At 37.7% G+C, this 19753-nt stretch overlaps 1 protein-coding gene across 2 annotated transcripts in view; it reads left to right on the plus strand.

Moving 5' to 3' along the window:
* The window catches only part of VEZT (vezatin, adherens junctions transmembrane protein), a 63239-nt gene that overhangs the window by 25366 nt on the left and 18120 nt on the right, over positions 1–19753 (plus strand). For both annotated transcript variants that reach the window (XM_086610922.1, XM_086610923.1), the window contains exons 4-7: positions 947–1122; positions 4311–4586; positions 9686–9835; positions 18853–19000. In XM_086610922.1, the coding sequence (XP_086467048.1) occupies positions 947–1122; positions 4311–4586; positions 9686–9835; positions 18853–19000 (750 nt within the window). The remainder of the gene's footprint in view (positions 1–946; positions 1123–4310; positions 4587–9685; positions 9836–18852; positions 19001–19753) is intronic.

Genomic DNA, 19753 nt, shown 5'->3' on the forward strand with positions numbered 1-19753 from the left:
TTTATACTGTGAAATGTCGTACTTCTGTTAACAGCTTCTATTAGAGGGTTTTCAGAAATATTCTCCTTTCCCTCCTGTAATCTAGCTAGATGCAAAGATGCACTTATTCAGTGTTCGTTGGGTTTTGTTATGACATTCTTAACTTGAAGTGTTTTGCAATTGTAGTTTGGTGCAGTATGCATATTAAAATTTCATGGGGCTTCTCTGATGGATATATTTGTCTTCAAGAGCTATGTATTTGTCTTCAAGAGCTGTAGTTGTAGGGGAAAAAAATAGTCAATGCTTATTGTGACATGAAATCCACAAGGAAGTAACTCCTTGAAGTTTGCCTGGAGTTTAGCAAGTGTGAGGTCTTTAGAATCTCATGCTGTTGCATGTTTGGATCAAGTTCCCTTGGGAAAGGCACAATCCTGCAGGAGAGGACTTGACTGCCTTGTCTTGGGACTTGAGTCCAGTGCATTGACTCTACTGTTATTAAGTGTCCATAGGTGACTTTTTGTTGTCTGATTTGCGATATCTCTCTTTCTAATTTTTGTTTGTTAATAATGTAAATTATGTCATGACATTTAAAAAAAAAAAAAGGTGTTTACTGTTTTATTAATGATCTTCTGATAGATATAGTACCTCTCTGATTCTTACGCAAATATATTGGCATAATCTGTGGCATGTTTCCAGGTATTGTTACTATCTAGGTCAGATCACAAAGTCAGTGCGATGCACACTGCAGGTCTGAACTGTTAGGTAGTATGTGAGTTCTTAAAGTTAAGCAAGTTTAATAAAAACGAAGTAGCTACTTGCGATATATCTGAAACATTCCTGTAGCCTTTGGGAACAGATTGTTGTCAGTACAGTGTAGAGTGTCTAGGTGGTTTTCTGCTAACTTAATTTTAAGAATTTTCATATTCTTTACTAATGCCTGTTTTTTCTCCTGCCCGTTTGTGGTAAGGATGTTGGATTTCGATTTGACACGCTCCGTACCATCCTGCAACAGGAAGTTCTGCTGCAGGAGGATGTGGAACTGATTGAGTTCCTTGACCCCAGTATCCTGTCTGCAGGGCAGTGTAAGCAACAGGAAAACAGACAGCTTCCAACACTACGCTCCCTAGCAACTCCTAATATTTGGTATTGTATAAAGAATATCTACCACTATATTCACTGAGAAACAAGCAAAAAAATTATTGTATGTTCTTTATATAAAATGCCGCAATGAAGTAACTACTTTATTTTTCAGGTCTTTGAGTCTTTGGTCCACTAGTTCCCAAATTTTTGTATAAGCATGTATTTTTCCTCCAGTATTTTATTGAAAGAGTGAGTTTTAATCTGAGATAGCTACATGAATGTGAATGGAAACTTCCAACTCTAATATTTGCTATAAGGAAGAACTAATATGGTTGATTAATTATATGATTGTTGTGATAGGACAAGGGGTAATGGTTTTAAAATAGAGGGAGGTAGATTCAGATTGGATATTAGGAAAAAATTTTTTACCATGAGAGTTGTAGAACACTAGAACAGGTTGCCCAGAGAGGTGGTGGATGCTCCATCCCTGGAGACGTTCAAGGCCAGGTTGGACGAGGCCCTGAGCAACCTGATCTAGTTGGAGATATGCCTGTTCCTTGCAGGGGGGTTGGACTAGATGACCTTTGAAGGTCCCTTCCAGCCCTAACCATTCTATGATTCTATGATTAATTCATGAATTTCTAAAGCTATAAAATGGTGATTTCGATAAACAAGACATGATTGTGAAGACTGAATTGAAAAGTGTTTTCTTTGCTGTGGTTTTCATAAAATATATTGGAGAGGTATGTGCAATTGATTTTCCGACATAGAATACCAGAAGAATAGACTAAAGAATATTTAAATAAGATGCATTCATGTCAGCAGAGGCTGAAATTCACCCTAGAATACTGAAGGAGCTAGCTGCAGCAGTGCCTGAACAGCTACCACCTGTATTTGAAAAATAACAAGGATGGTGAATGTTCTGTCAGGAGTCACTTGCTCAGAAATGGACAGGAATCAATAGATAAAAATATCTCATAACACAGCCTGGTGCTATGTTTTCAAACATATGTTAGGAAGATAGATAAGATTATTTTAAAGCCAAAGCAGGTTAAAAACCCAAACTTTTATGTCGTTGTATGTCATGTATGTAATATGTCATTATTGATGCTCTTTGTCAAGAGAACTTTTGAACCAGATTTTTCCAGCAATTTTTCCTGATCCTAGCACTATTCATTGTTTCTTTAACTGTTCAGATGATAAAGTACACTTAACAAAATTTGTAAATATTGCTCAGCTTACAGGTGACACCAAGTTTGTAAGTGTTTTGGCTGAATAGACTTCAAAAGTAGCTTAGAGAAATACAAGAAGAATCAAATAAACAAACACAAAGTGGTGAATATTTATGTAGGCAGTACCACTTCAGAAAAGGATCTGGACATTGTTGCAGAGCATAAATTGAATGCATCAGCAAATTATTCAAAAAATGGCAATTCTCATCCTAGTGTCCTTGTTATATGCAGGACATGGAGGTTTACTTTTCTGTTTCCCTAAGCCCTGTGTTAGACTACAGCATCTGGTTTTGGATGCCACACTTGGAGAGGCATAGGTAATTTAGAGACAGTTCGGAGTAGAATGAGAAGACTAATGAGTTTAAAAAATGTAATTTCTCAGAAACACTAAAATGTGTGAGGATTGTTTGGCCAAAATGGACAAAATTGAGGTGAGATGGAACAGTGTTATGATGTGTAGAAGGTAGTTAACAAAGTGGTGATCAGTCATCGTTTATTCTGTTCAGAAAAGTGAAGGATATGAGGAAAAATAGTGCAATCAGTTTACCAGTGATTCCAACTGGACTTGGGGGAAATCTTTTGAACTCTAAGGGTCCTTACAAATTGGAATAGCTACGTGGGAGGGTTGTAGAGTCTCCATTTTCTTTTTCACTCTGTCCATGATGGTCTGGATTAACTAGAAACTGAAAATGGACGAAGTGAGCTCTTAAATCACTTCCAGTCTTTCATTGTTGTGATTCATTTTTGTGTGTGTGATTTATTTTTTTAATGTACCGAGGAAGTTACAGACTGTGTGTCTGTCCTTTTTAAAGTTAATTATATATCTGGAATATTTTAATCCTAGACCTCTACTGAAACCTATCAGTAGCCCTGAAGAGTTAACACTTGTAAAGCTTGTTGAAATATGACCACAAAATTGTCCAGAAAATAGAAACTCAAAGATCATGTCTTATTTTAGAAATAGGAAAATATTCCTTGTGAATACTTCCAAAACTAAATAAAAGATATGCAGCCTTAAGGGGTGAAGAAAGTGAATATTTTTCTTTTAAAAAATTCTAAAAAAGTTAATGTTATGCATCTTGAAACCATAGCCTATTCATCTAGGTGAATACTGTCATAATTATACAAAACTGTAGGTTGCTCAGGTTGGATGAGGCTCTGAGCAACCTCATCTAGGGGAAGGTGTCCCTGCCCATGGCAGGGGGGTTAGAACTAAATGATCTTCAAGGTCCCTTCCAACCCAAACCATTCTATGATTCTATAATACTATATAGAGAAAACAGTGTATTTTCTAGCAGTTACTTTTTTAATTGAATTTTTCTAGATTAAAATAACAGCTTTATGAAGTTTTTAAATGAGAAATAACTGAACTGAGATACTAGTAACTGTTCTTTAAGGATTTTCAAAACCTGCCAAATTATTTTAAGCGATTATTGAAGCCATCTTTACAAAAAATGTGTTAAAAACTACTGGTGTGTTGGTGTCCAAGTTAAATGAGTCAGACTCTGGAAAAAGTAAAGCTAGCATTACTTGAGGGTTTTGTTACCAAAAGAAACGCCCTTCCCTACTGTACTCTTGAACCTGGAAGTACAGATATTCCCGTTCCTACCCACCCTGGCTTATAATGCTGAGTAACCAGGTTTTTTTCTTTTTCTATTTTCTTTTCTTTTTTAAAAAAAAAAAATGTTGTATATGTAAGAGAAACTGACCTTTCAAAGTGGTACATTATTCTTTTACTCATGCCATAAAAAAGCCAGAGAAATGTTTCCTTAGAGTATACTGACCAAGTAATATCATGTACGTATACATCTAAATCTGCCACTAGGAGCAGTTGTCAGTGTTTACAGCTCCCTTCAGGACCTACATAAAAAGCCCTGTAATAAGATGTTGTAATCTCGAATGTAACTGAAAGCTTCATGATTTTCCTGCTTGTTTGACCTCAGGAACTGAAAGCTTCATGATTTTCCTGCTTGTTTGACCTCAGGAATTTGTAGCTGATGGTACTTTCTCTGTTTGCAGGGATGTCTCGCTGTTGCTTGCCTTCGTAAGCGCGCTGCTTATGCTTCCTTCGTGGTGGAAGGAATCGTCGTGGCTGCCGTGGGGGGTAGTTCTGCTTGTCTACGCAGTCTTTCGCGTGTGGGGCACATGGAGGACAGCCAAGCTGCAAATGTCCCTGCGAAAATACTGTAGCCAGCTGGAAGAAACAGTGGCTAATAGCCGAGCTTTTACTAATCTCGTGAGGAAAGCTCTACGACTCATTCAAGAGACTGAAGTAATTTCCAGAGGATTTACCCTGTGAGTCTGTATTTCACTTTATGTAATACACAGATCCATTTAAGCCAGATATCTTCTAAAATTGTCCTGTTACACTGTCTTCATAACAAGTGGAATTACTGAAAAACATACTATTTAGAGCTTTTCAGTTACATAAAATAGTTTAATTACCATTCATTCTAAAACTATGAATTCTAACAACTCAGTGTTAAAACCCTGCATCCTGAAGGAGAATTAAGTCTCACAAAACTTCTATGCCTTTAAAATCTCATGCTCTGCTAGCAATGAAATACATGAAGAAGTGAATTTTGAACCAATTTAGTTAACTGTTTTGGGGAGTCAATTAGAGGATTGTTTGTTTGAAGGTTTTTTTAATCTTATATTACCAAATCTATGTAAGTAAACTGACTTGCAAGTAATCATGCATGCTTTAGAAATGAAAACCATTCTATTTTTATTGAACAAATAACGATCTGGAGGAATGAAAACACAGCAATCAGTAAAGACCATCAAAGGTCATTTCCCACCTCAAAAAAAAAAGTTTACAATAGGTTTTTTTTCCTGCATTCAGTTGTTGAGATGTTTAGAATCTTAAATTACTTACTTCTGAATTAGTCTCTTGTTTACTTAAGGGATGTGAAACTGTTCCTGGTTATTTAGTTCTTGTAGCTATTGGTAATTTTGCTTATTTGCTGAGTGAAAGGACTTCAGAACACATTCAGTGTATGCAATGATCACAAAGCCAACAGCCCCACTTCTGTGCACGCTCATTGCCGTGTGTGATCTAGGTGGTCCTGCTCAGGCAGGGGGATTGGACTAGATGATCCTTTGAGGTCCCTTCCAATCCTTAACTTTCTGTGATTCTGTATGCTCTTCCCTTGTAACAACCTATGGTTATATACGTACCTGTGCCAGTTAGACTTAAGGTTAAAGAAGGCAGGGAACACCAACAGCTAAAATCAAGTCCACTTCTTTCTAAAAACAATTAAAAAATTCCCCTGGGTGCACCAAGAAAGTGTTTGTTCATGCCAGACCAACAGCTCTGCGCTCAGGCACATGTTTTTACATGCAAATTTGAAATGGTAGACTTAACATTTTGAATTAATTTTCTAGCTTGAGATGCTTTCAGTATGCTTCATTGAAGAAACGTTTCTTTCTCCCTTTAGAATGCATGAGCGTGTCTTCAGTCTGCCTAGCTATGTTTTGTTTTCTTTTTTTGCTGAAGAAGCACGTTGTTAAGCAATAGGCAGTCTTATCTGTGCAAATGCGTTCTTAAAAGAAATTATTGTTAGGGCTTGTCCAAGTTACAGATGAGAAAAACATATGGATTTTTTCCTAAGTTTAAGCAAACCAACTTGTGGTCAATGTCTAAATTGCTGGTGCCTTGTTCTTTTGCTACATATCTTAGATAACATATTAACAAAAACCAGACTGGTCTTCAAGCTGATGTTTGATCTAATAGCCTCTTTCATTAAAACTTTGGCGAGCTTTTCAAAAGACTGCGGAGTATGGATGGAGTGGGAGAAGTCTGATTGCGTCAGCATCCTCTTTGCAACAGTTGTCCAGTATGAAGAAGTCAGTGCGGTACAGGTTTTGGGTTGGTTTAGCATGGAGGAAGTTCTAAATCCAGCGTCCTTTTCTGCATCCACGTATGCAAGAGATGCTGCTGCACAGGGCACCATGAAATTTTTTGCTTGAGATAGCGCTTCATGTATGATTCAAAAAACTAGCTACTCCTTTTTTCATCCAGAATTTTGCTACAATAAACCTTAGCAAAACAGAGCTTAGTATGTTCTCCTGTAGTAACCTTGTCGAAGTCTTAATGCTTGTTCAGAAAGAGTCATGTGGCAATAGAAATGGTTGCATCGGAAAAGTTAATGCGTATCTTCTTGTGTCATTTTACATCCTTGAAGGAATGGGATTTCAGCCAGGTAGCACAGCACAGCATGGTTTGGACTGTGCATTAACCGTGTTGTGAATGGAAAGATACTGAAGCTGATATTTAAATAGTACTGAGTTCGGATTTTGGCTAGCTGTACTTAGCTGAACTCTGGTATGGCAAGCTCAGGTCTGCAGCTTTGGCCTGAAGTTCCTTGCGTTCCACTGCTGTTTTTTTCTCCTCATTGCACCATCCATTGCTGTGTTCTCATAGGCTAATTTACCTAGGCTTTGAAATATCTATGGCTTTGCTTTATTCTACCCTGTTTGCCCCTTATTAATTCGTACTTGACTGTGTCTGTAAAAGTTAAATTATTCTTGATTGGGTTTTGGTCTGCTCTCCACTGGTTCTCTGGTCTGCTACTGTGTGGTAGTGACTGCTCTATGTTTAACCAATTCAAGCATTGTTTTCCCTTCATTCATTTCCCACCAAAAACACTACAGTAGCCACTTAGAAAAGGAACTAAAAATCCCATCAGTCCTCTCTTACATTAGCTGCTTTCAAAGGCAGATGGATATTCTGATTTCAGAAATGTTGGCATTTAGGGTATGTCGGTGTGGTACAAGCTCTGCGATGCAGAGATGCCTGAGACCTCACCAGGGTAGTCTGGATTACAGAAATTGTGTAGCCAAGGTAGGGCAGTTCTCTGCTCAGACAGAATGGCAGTATTTCTGTCTTATTGTTTCATTTGCAATTAGACAAATGAAGCCTGATCATGGGTTGCAGCTGGGAACTTCTGCTGGATAATGAAAGTATGTCCGTTGTCTTGCACACTATAAAATGAAAACTGTAGGAATACCTAATGAAAGGCTGCAGCAATAAGCAGTAGTTATTTTCTTGTCTGTCACTGAAATAATTAGCTTTTCTCCAAAATGCTTCTTTTCTACTGTATTTTAAACTAGAATCAAGCTCTATGAGCACATATTGGTGTATATAGCATCTTTATAGAACTGCTTTCATGTTGGAGTGCAGTAATAGGTTTTTATTAATGCGTCTATACAAGGTCGTTAAAAGTTGAGAACTATTTAAAATTTGGCTGGTGAAATTAACGGAGAAATAAGTCTCTGTTCTTTACAAGTAAAACGCATTTGGAGCAGTAGGAAAGAGGAAATTCACCCTTAACCTTTATTTCTTCTTGGTATTTGTGGCTGATACACAAAGCTGATAACATTTTGCGAGTTAAATTAAAATACATAGAAGAGAAATGAAACATTAAGAAGTTGGAGACATGGCACGTCTGGCACATAGACATTTATAGCAAGTTATACTAATTTAAGATTAGTGGAATAAAGAAGAATTATTTTATAAAAAACACTGAAACAAGCCTTCCCAGAAGGAAAGCAAATTATTTTGCTGAATACTGGCAGTACATGCTGTGCAGGAATTGTGCTATATTTGTTCTGTATAGAAGCTGGAAATGCTTATATCGCTGTAGCAGAACATAGATCTCTCTCTCTCTTTTTTACAGTAAAAGAATTTTACTCCTTTTCTTTGAGCCTGCTTCTGACAATTCACCCAGGGCTTGAGTCTACAAACTGATGTGAGAGTTCATCCATAAACATTTCCAGTTGTTACCTTCAAAACCTAAGGAAACGTTAGAGATTGGCATGTAGTACATTACATGCTGTGTTCCCTAGTGAAACGTATGTCAAGACTAGCATTTTAAATTTATGTTTAGCAATTGAAATTATCACAGTTTGGTTTTATTTTATATAGATTTTAATGTACTTTATGAGCTGTTACAGCAACCGTTTTAATATCACTTATATAATTTAATATGGTATACAGTTGTTTTAACATGGTGCTTTAGCTAGCTTATTGAGTATACTGCTATTTGGCATGAATCTCCTCATGTTAACCATATTTAACATGCTGGAATGTGTTTAGCCTTGCTCACTGGGTGGGCTGCGTCGCTTTTCCTATTTGACAGCGCAGGCGATAAGCTGTTTCCCCTCCTGATCAATGTGCAGCATGGTCCAACTAAGCACATACAGTAGGACTGACATTTTTCTAGCAGGGTCAGGTCTGCTGGTTTAGTCAACTCTTCAGTGGGATGGAGGGTGGGCTAAAGAAATAGTTACTAATGCAGCAACCCACCCTGCCAGGTACCCTGTATGTTTTTCCCTTATAAGTGACTTCTGACATGAAATCACCTCCTCAATGTGCCTGGGAATGGTGAGACCAGGAGCAAGTTTCAAGTACCCAAACAATTCATCTCAGTTCATCATCCTGTTGTCCGCACTATGTCCATTCCTGAGTTGATTCTAGTAAAAACAGTCCCAGCAAGTAGAATGGATGAACTGTCCACCTAGGCTATTTTCAGTGTCTCGGTCACAGGTTTGGCGTCAGACTATGTATGGGTAGATATAACTGGATATTAATCTTCCTTTCCTTTTCTACAGCTTAATGTTACAGATGTGTTTGACATTCACCCACTTCACAGTTCAGTTTATTTCCAGCTGAGGCAATTTCTTACCGTTCTGAAGCCATTCAGAAGTATATTCTAATAGGCAAATGGCACAATTTCTTTTAAATGGTATATTCACCTGAATGTGTGGACACCAAAATATATTTTTTAATATGCTTGTATAGTTGCATACATTTCATGTGTTTACCTGTCAGACTCCCACAAACACAGCTGTCATTCATTGCATGATTAAATCTAAGTCACCACTCAAATAATATTTCTGTTGACCTAGAGAAGGTTCTGCATGGAGAAGGTTGAAAGAATATAGTGTGTTGGATGAAAAACAGTACGTAGTAGCACATTTTTTCTGCAAAAATTATTTAAAGAACAAATTTGCATATATGTTGAACATCTGTGTGTTAAAACCTCCAAAGCTTACAGTGGGCTTCTGATAGTTTTTTATCAGAGATAATGTTATGGCCTGTCTGCCCTTAGTGTATCATTTTGGAAAACTTTGGAGAAAACAAATGTCTTTAGGAGTTTTGCAATGGCTCAGATGGGAATAGTCTGTCTACTGAGGAATCCTGGCTGCTTATCTAAAATCTTTATTAAATATATCATTGATATGATGGATTTGATTTTATTTTTTTGCTCTCATAGTTACTGAGTGGTTTGAAAAAAGTTTTGTAAGCAATGGAATAAGAAATCTGATATACTGTCTTTTAAAAATACTTTAGGACATCTGTACAGTTGTATCACATTTTACTTTTCAAGTTTGCTTGACAGGGTCAGTGCCGCTTGCCCATTTAATAAAGCTGGACAGCATCCTAGTCAGCATCTTATTGGTCTCCGGAAAGCCGTTTATCGATCTGTCAGAGCCAACTTTCGAGCTTCAAGACTGGCTACTCTGTACATGCTGAAAAAATATCCTTTTCCTAAAAGCCCACGAGTTCAGATATTCCATGTTACTTATCTGTAATTGTGCCAATGTTTAGAGTTTGCATGTCTAGAAACATAAAATATCTTAATTACATATCTAAACAAGATAAAGAAAAGGTAGCACAGTAAATTGTGGCTTATGCTTGGTTTGGAACATTCTTAAAATTTTTGTCTTTTTGGGTACTGTGCAGTGTGAGATAAGATTCTGTGCACTGAAACATTGTCCCAGTTACTGACACCCATGCCTTCGGTCTAAGTACTGGCGATGTGTGTCAGAGTCCTTCTTAGCCATCTTTTTCCCTTGCACCAAAATGCCCTCTCCTCTGAACAATATGGCCTTTCACTCAATATCCGTGTGTTCAAAGGTAAGTTGACTTCCTGTTTCAGGCAAGGTGGGTGAAACTCTGGTTACATTAATTGGCCATTTAAGAGCAAGGAGTTTCTGCTCTGAATCAAAGCAGAACACTGTTCAGATTCCATTTTGTGAAGCATCATCTATATTTCTTTGGTGAATTGTATTCTTTCTTAATGGCATTAGCATTTCAAGGTTTTTTTTTCTGTTTATTGTACTTCTTGTACTATATGGGAAACAATGTCTTCACCCTGTATTATAGCAAAAATAAAACAGATATGTTCCTGATCTGAAAAAACACATGCAGGGAAATGAAAGCAGGTGGTAATGCGAGTGTTGAAAATCTGACATGACAAATTGCTTGTTTTGTCTTCCTGAAACATAATATTTGACTAATGTATCTTGCCTGACAAATGGATGGATATACCGAGTGATGACGTGTACTCACACAGAGGGACACATAAAACTGTGAGTGCGTGCATTCATTTTGAAGGAAACGAGTATTTGTTTGCAAAATAATTACTTGTGTAGGGATAGGCATCCTCATTCTGGGCTCAAGACTTCACTCTTAGCTTTGAGGAATGAGGTGTGTTTGCTGTGTAAAGGAAGAAAATAATACTCTGACTCGTTCAGGCATGTTGATAAGAACAACTGACAACCTAGCTTGGAAATAATCAAGAATCAGTTCTAAGAACATGGGAAGAGATCTGAAAATGGAATCAGTTAACATGGCCTTCTCAAATACCCTTCATCATGAAGGAAGGAAGTCTAGCAATGGTTATGGCAAGTGCGTAGATTGTTGCTGTGAGTGGGGAGGTTAGAGGTTCAAGGAATGTTGGTGTATATTACACTGTCCACTAGTTTTGTAAATACTAAATTTAAGGAATGGCTTTTAAACTAAAGGACAGGAGAGAAGAAAGTTATTTGTTTACTTGGGATAATTGGACATTTAAATCTGTCTTTGGAAAATATTTAGGATGGAAGTTACATTATACCAAATTATCATGCAGATATCACAGTAGTAAGGGCCAGCAAAAATAAATAGCAAAAAATGTATTGAAGTTGTGTTGCGTATAGGTTCTTGACAAATGGAAAGAGAAGCATTATATTTGTGTGAAGTGTAGTGGCAAAAACAGTGGCAGCATGTGAGCCGAGATGCAGGCTAGGCCGACTGCAGTGCATGAAAACTGAAAGCAAGGAATTTAATTGTAAGGAAAGTGAGTAAAGGATTCCTCCTCCTCAGCAGGGGATAATTAAGAGCAGCTTTAAGGCAGTTCCAAGTTGCCTTTTTCCCACGTATCACGAATGCCTGAAAACATTACATGTATTATACGGGCATTGATGGCAAGGAGCATCTTTCAAATGGGTTCCACTGCCTTGTAAAATTAAATAGTAGTCTTATGCTGGGGTGGCCAAAGATTCCTTCATGTCAAAGGCATTCACAGCTGCCACTTGTGACAACTTCAATGCCCTTGTCCGTCATCAGATTGTTAGCATAAATCTGGCCTACAGCAAGGAGAAGGAGGAACTGGAGACATTAAATAAAGGAGTGAGGTGACAAATCGAAGGAAAGGAATGCTGATAAATTAAAGGAAAGGAACTTCCATCCAAAGTCTGGAAATGAGATCCCAATTCTGACTTTTACAGTTCTTTTTTGCAAGCTCTGCTTTGCACAAAATCAGAAGATATTCTCAACTTTAACTCCACGAGGTTATTGGAGTTTGAACTAATGAATTGCTATTTGAAATTTGCTTTTTCTGAGTATCATGAGAGACATGAATCCATTAGCACTGTTAGTGATTTGCACTGGCAACAGCAAAACAAAATGCTTTTTTTTAGAGAAAAAAATATTGGAAAAACATTCCAAATATTTAACATTTGTATTAGTATTAAAAAGTGACATAAAAGAACCTCCAAACCCTATACTTCCTGGTTAGTCATAATACTGCTTAAATGAACATTTTTTTGTTTTACTGGATATTGCTCTGTATCTTCGTAGCAGAGCAGATGTATCTCTGTATTTAGGCAAATGAAAAACGGAATAATTTCTGTTCGGAACAATTTTCAGTAGGAATTTAGTATGCAGAATACCTCAACAACAAAATTTTAAACTTTCCAGTGAGTACACTGTGGATCAAAGCTTAGTTCCATTTTAACTGATGGTTGTTCATTCTGTAGGGCCATTTTTATCTTTAAAGAATAAGGAAGTAGTCATTCCTTAAGAGTGTAAGAAAATATGTAGGACAGGCACTGCTTTGAATCATGGAGTGTGCATTTCATGGAAACATTTATGCATGTATAAATGGGAAATGAACTTCCATATTACACTTTGCTTTCTGTGGTTGGCAGTATGCAGTTGGTACTGCTACATGGGCATGATACTTGTCATTCAATGACAGTGGTGAGCCTTTGACTCCAGAGATCCTTTCTGTGTGATGTCCAGTTATCAAAGTAAGGTGTTAGTCTGTTACTGGGCTTCCTGAGTGGTATACTTGGTACAAAAGTATGATAGTGTGAAGTATGCCCTATTTTTTGCCATCCTTATGTTTCTTATAATGAACCTGGAAATTTGAGATTGAAATTTATAATGCTGTGAAGATAATTGTTGCCTTAAGGCTATGGTAAATATACCTTGAACTGATACATGTCTGTTATTACATATAATGGTTAAAGTAATACAGAAAATGGTATTAAATTTACTAATGTAGTAAAAGGTATACTTTAATTTAAGTTAAGCTTTCATTTAAAACATTCTTATATATTCAGAACTTACTAGAAATATCTGTAGCTGAATTATTTTTCAAGCTTATTATGTCAGAATATCCCTTTCAAAAATAATTTGCAACAAGATCAGTTTACTCATTGTGGCTTGATAAGGGCTGATAATTTTCTCTACTTTGAAAATATGCATTTATATGTGCTTAACAAAATCAGCTGAACAGACTCTTAAAGGTACTGTTTTCTAAGACAGGTTGCATGTACGTAATGTTAAGTCAAAAATGTGTTCAGAAATAAGCAAAATCTATTTTAATGGGGCAATTTTTTCACAGAAAAGGTCATTTCAGTGAATGATGTTGTATAGACATATATTTGATCTAAGTTCTGTGAATTTTAATGCTTACATTGCTTTAAATCTAGATCTTTAAAACTATGCAGTTAAATACGTAAATATTTAATCTTAAAAACATTTATAGATTTGTATCTCATTTTGTCAACAAATGCAAACAGGGGCAGTCAACATGACTTCACTAAGGGCAAGTCGTGCTTGACAAACCTGATAGCCTTTTATGAGGACATCACCCAGTGGGTGGATGATGGTAGAGCAGTGGATGTGGTCTGTCTTGACTTCAGTAAAGCATTTGACACAGTCTCCCACAGCATCCTCACAGCTAAACTGAGGAAGTGTGGTCTGGATGATCGGGTAGTGAGGTGGATTGTGAACTGGCTGAAGGATAGAAGCCAGAGAGCAGTGGTCAATGGGACAGAGTCCAGTTGGAGGCCTGTATCCAGTGGAGTCCCTCAGGGGTCAGTATTGGGACCTATATTGTTCAACATATTCATCAATGACTTGGATGAGGGAATAGAGTGCACAGTTAGCAAGTTTGCTGATAACACTAAACTGGGAGAAGCGGCTGACACACCTGAAGGCTGTGCTGCCATTCGGAGAGACCTGGACAGGCTGAAGAGTTGGGCGGGGAGAAATTTAATGAAATACAACAAGGGCAAGTGTAGAGTCTTGCATCTGGGTAAGAACAACCCCACGTACCAGTACAAGTTGGGGACTGAACTGTTGGGGAGCAGCACAGAGGAAAGGGACCTGGGGGTCCTGGTGGACAGCGGGATGACCATGAGCCAGCAATGTGCCCTTGTGGCCAAGAAGGCCAGTGGCATCCTGGGGTGTATTAGAAGGGGTGTGATTAGTAGGTGGAGAGAGGTTCTCCTCCCCCTCTACTCTGCCCTGGTGAGGCCACATCTGGAATATTGTGTCCAGTTCTGGGCCCCTCAGTTCAAGAAGGACAAGGAACTGCTTGAGAGAGTCCAGCGCAGGGCCACAGAGATGATTAAGGGAGCATCTCCCTTGTGAGGAAAGGCTGAGGGAGCTGGGTCTCTTTAGCCTGGAGAAGAGGAGACTGAGGGGGGACCTCATTAATGTTTATAGAATCATAGAATGTTTAGGGTTGAAAGGGACCTTAAAGATCATCTAGTTCCAACCCCCCTGCCATGGGCAGAGAAATACTTCACTACACCAGGTTGCCCAAAGCCTCATCCAACCTGGCCTTGAACACTTCCAGGGATGGGGCATCCACAACTTATCTGGGCAACCTGTTCCAGTGCCTCACCACCCTCAATGTAAAAAGTTTCTTCCTTATATCTAAGGAAGAAAAAAAATAAATATGTAAAGGGTGACTGTCATGAGGATGGAGCCAGGCTCTTCTCAGTGGGATCCAATGATAGGACAAGGGGAAATGGATATAAGCTGGAACATAGGAGGTTCTGCTTAAACATGAGGAAGAACTTCTTCCCAGTAGGGGTAACAGAACACTGGAACAGGCTGCCCAGAGAGGTTGTGGAGTCTCCTTCTATGGAGGTGTTCAAAACCCACCTGGATGCTCTCTTGTGTGATCTAATCTAGGTGGTCCTGCTCCGGCAGGGGGATTGGACTAGGTGATCCTTTGAGGTCCCTTCCAATCCCTAACATTCTGTGATTCTGTAATTCTATGAAATATACTTGAGGGGCTAGGCTGGTAACTCTTGGGCTGAGTCTTAAAAACTGGCTAACCTAAGTATTAATCTTAATTGTAGACAAAAATGAGTGACTAAGTAAAAATAAAATAGTAAATACACCGTAAATGTTAAAGAATATGTTGATCTACGCTAATCTATTAAGTGTAGATTTTATAGCCATATGTATTATTTCTTCTACCAAAATATCTGCCGCAAATTTTGCTTTTATGTTAATGTATATCTCAAATGTGTTAGAGGGAGATCTGTCTGATGAACCTGTTACAGAGAATTAAAAAACCTTAATTCACAGTTTTATTCATGGCAATACAAATTGCATAAACTTGATATGTTATCATTACTCACTCCAGTAAGATTAGAAGTTTAGCAATATTTGCTTGTGGTTAGTGTGCCCCCTTTTAGCTAGACAGCTCCCTTCATTGAATAATGCCATCTTAAATAAAATTTATTCCCATGTAAACCAGAAAAAATATACAGTTATACTTTAGCCCTATACCAGATGTTTGTATCAAACTTGGTGGATCAGTAATACTTCATGAGATGGAAAGTCATATTCCTTACATTTTATGTGAAATAACAGTTGGGTGCTTGCAGAAACCATTCAACATTTTCTCATGCTGTTCTTATTCTGATTTGTTTGTATTGAGATGATTTCATTGCTCAAAATCAAAGAAGAAAAAGTCAGAAGGGAGAAAGGAAAAGAGTATTTCTCTTTTAATCTGGAAGATTAGGGTATAGCAGGATGCAATGACTGAAAGCTTAGGCTAGAAATTAGACATTTTGGGTTAAGTATTTACAGGATGTTGTGCAGACCAGTGACTACTAGCTCAACCAATCTCTGCACTGTACTCCATCGAATTGTGTAATATCTCAAGTAATACTTCAGTTGGCTATTTGCTTAATATTTTATACGTAAGAGCCTTGTGGGTTCTGCGTCATGGGCATCTATGATTTATTCACTGATTTAGTGATATTCAAGCTGGATGGAGGAAGTTTTGTAGCTTATGTTACTAGATGACGTTCGTAGTCTCATCCTGAGCTGGTGCAAAATAGTGTGATACTCCATTTCCATTGAACTATAGTGATAGGTCAGACCTGGAGGTTGGACCATATAAACTCAAGCAGGACTGAGTTTGTTGTCAGTGTGTCATTCCCTGATGAGAAGGCATAAACAGACATGGGATAGCAATATTTTAAATTTAATTATATCTTACCTGATTAAGGTGGAATGGATATAAAATGCTTTCGATGTCTTTGAGATGTACTGAGCTCAGGGAAACTTGCAAATTTCCTCTAGTAAAAAAATTGTTCCTTCTCCTTTGCAAAAATTTAGCTATTGCATCGTGAAATGTTAGAAAAAAACACATACTTTTTAACTTGGGAAAGAGAAAGCTTGCACAAGAAAACAGTAAGCTAAACAAAAAGTAGTACCTTCTTTGGGTCATAAAAGCCTAAATCAGAAATCTGATGCTGGAAGGTCTGAATAAAGATACTTGGAAATTTTTCAGTGTGATGTTTCTTCATTGACCAGCCAGTTCATCACATGCTTTGCTTATCCCTCCCCGCCTGATGAGCAAGTGAGGATTTTATAAAAGAGCGGCTTAAATTTTTCAGGGATATTGTGAGGCCTTCCTGTTAGATCTTTGGATGGGAATGTGCTTTTGAAGAGCAAGGTGCGAATATTAAATTGTTAGGCACAGGGGTACGTTACTGTTCTTGCGTTTCTTTAGGTAAATAAGATTGGCCTCCTGGAAGAGGTTAGATATTCGCTGTACAGATACTTTACTCTGGATGTGACTGTTTATTATTAAGTAGCTTTGTCTTCTTTTTTTCCAAACTAATAAGGAATAGAAGTTAAACTCATAAAGTATTTTCATAAAGGCATAAAAATTTTGCTAACGTAAGCTTAGTTACTGTATTTTGATTTTAATAGAAAACATTAGCTCTAAAAATATTGCGTTTTAGAGCAAAGCACATGAAAGAAATATGTTTGTGTGTGTGATGTATGTGCTTAAACTTTCTGAAGGTTTAGTTGTTAGGAAGCTAATAGGGGTGTGGGATCAGCTCCCTGCTTTCATCTAACATAGAAATGGGAGTGGGAGGGCTACAATAGAGCAAGGCAAAGCAAGAGATGTGAGAGTCCTCTGGGAATCTCAAACTGAGACATAATACTGATAAGCGGCTCGTTTGGTCAAACCACACATTTGAGAGATTCCCTGGAATTTTTTTTTAGCATGACTTAGAAATTCACATGTGTCCAAACTGCTTTTTATGGTGTTCGTGCTGTTGGAAATGTCTTCTTGTGTGAAAATACTAACAAGGAAAATAATTAGTCTTGGAGATAACTGGTCCTGAAGGGTTTTGACCTGGTTTTTCAATCTGTGGTGGAGTTACCATCCTCATCCCATGTGCTCCATCTGCTGGGCATGCTGTCAGGTTAATTTAGAGGAGACACTACGTTTATGTGAGGCAGCGGCTGGTGGCAACAATATATTGTGTTTCTGAGTGATTCGCATTGCAATTTTTCATCTTCATTCATGCTTCTGGAGAACACTTAATAGGCTTCTTTCTTCCTGGACTTAGGGGAGAAATTAGGGAGAAATTTAGTTGTTTGTTTAGAGCTTGGACACTTAGTATTGCAGTTTCCTGGGCCACAGAAATTTTATTTTAGGCAATGTTCTACTGTTCAAGTGGTAAAAATTTTTTTGAGCAGATCATCATTACAAATTTAATCCTATGAGGATTTACCAGGTGGAAAATTTGGGAGTGAAAGCAGGTGGAACTTGTAGCTTCTCCAGAAAACACATTAGTTGGACAGGAGACAGGTGCTTCTAATTGGCTTTATGTGCCCCAAGAGATGAGAGTGTTCAGTTTGTATATCAAAATATAAATGAAAAAAACATAGTTTAAATTAAGGCCTTATTTTCATGAATGCTTCACAATATTTTTTTTATGTATTTCTGTGGAACAAACGTGCTTGTGATCATAAGCTGTAAGTTTCTGTTTTAAAGCAAATTTTACTATTTTGCAACTGGGTAACTATCCAAAACGTGCAGAAAATTTGAACCGTTCCTCTTCCCCCTTCCCCAGCATGTTTAGCCTAAAATTAGTGCTATTTTAAAATAAATGCTGCCTAGTCTATGAATTATTTGTGTCTATCTTCTGGTGTCAGTTATGTCATGCTTGCTTCCTACTTTTTAAGCACTTCTGAAGACTGGAAATGTATATTTTCATACTCAGAATTTAAATAGGCTGAATAATATTGGTGGATAAGTTTGCCACTGTTCCTGCCAAGATCATGGTGGCTTTACAACAAGGTAATCAATAAAATGAGTGGTATGACAATCCAGGAGCTCCTGTTCTTCACGATACCATCTGAAATGTCAGAGAGCAGTTATTGTAGAGATCTTTGAGCAGTTCCTCCACAGACAGAACTTGCGGGGAATTACCATCACCCTGAGTTTGGCCTGTAACGTAAGCTACCTTTGAAAGTTAAAATTGCACAAGAAGTGCTCTCCTCTTTCCTCTGGTAAATATATGATTTCTGGTTTAAGGTTGACATGAGATACTTCTTGGAAACTTAAGATTTAAAGATAAGGTATTTTCCTCACTTGAAAGGGATGCAGGGATTTTTTCATCAATCTGGTTTGTTTCTTTTTATGTGTTTGTATTTAGATGTAGGTGTTTTGTCAATGTCTTATCTTTCATCCTTCTAAGAGTCTTCAAAACTTGTGCTCTGAGTAAGGACTGCAAAACATTCAATTAAACAGGATTCAGGTGGATTTGGGTAGAATGTATATTCTTTCATGTAAATTGCCAGAAATAAGAAACCTTATTAGGTGTTTTTCCCTTTTCTGTGTGTTTAATGCAAAAGTTGCTTTGTTAACCACCTTAACTCCGGCTAAACCTACCCGCTGAACTCGGAGAGCGACAACGTGACCAGCTACATCTGTGTCGTCCCCTTTAAGGAGCTGGGTCTGGGACTGAGTGAAGAGCAGGTGTCTGAAGAGGAGGCACACAATCTCACCGATGGCTTCAGTTTGCCTGCGCTCAAGGTAACCTCTCCTAGAACAACATCTACATCACGAGGTTCCTCGTGAAAATCTCTTTCAGTTGTCACGCAGGCTTGTGGCTTGTACATACTAGCCTGTAGTAACACGGTCAACTGACGGGGAGATGTTATCAGTCTTATATCACGTGTTTCTACATTTATTGGCTTTTAGGTGATTTCTGCTTGCATGTAGTTGAAGAGAAGTTGCACAATACACCAGGAGGATTTTTTTCTGCAAATCGCATAATTTCAAGTCAGTGTTTTATAATTAGCTTGAGCAATCTCCTTCTTAAACATGATCTCTTGCTCTCTGATTTCACTTCATACTAACTGAGTAAAGTAATTTCCCGATTTGTATTTCTATCTTTTTTAGCTAATCTCTTGACTTAAATAAAACGATAGGCATCCAAAGGTACAAATTAGTTGTAATTGCCAAAGGGAATAGCTGCATGTAGTTACACTGAGGAGTAGAAATCATAAGCTTGGACCCCTGCTGCCATGAAACAGTGTGGTTCTTTGATCTTTGAAAAACATTTAACTGAACAAAATGACAACCACATAATGGCCTTTTTATCTATTTTGGTTTGAGATGTTAAGTATTTTTGATTTGCATGAGTAAATGTTTGCAGTTGGAAGGAAGATTTAATTTGAATGCAAGCCTTCTACACTCTAGTGGTTCTCTGCTGAGGCAATTCCATTTTAATATAATTTTTTTTAATGGAAAATTCCATTATTGTGTGGCTCTGTGTTTTTATGG

The sequence above is a fragment of the Tauraco erythrolophus genome, chromosome 4 (genome assembly GCF_009769465.1).
Source record: "Tauraco erythrolophus isolate bTauEry1 chromosome 4, bTauEry1.pri, whole genome shotgun sequence".
Lineage (NCBI taxonomy): Eukaryota > Metazoa > Chordata > Aves > Musophagiformes > Musophagidae > Tauraco > Tauraco erythrolophus.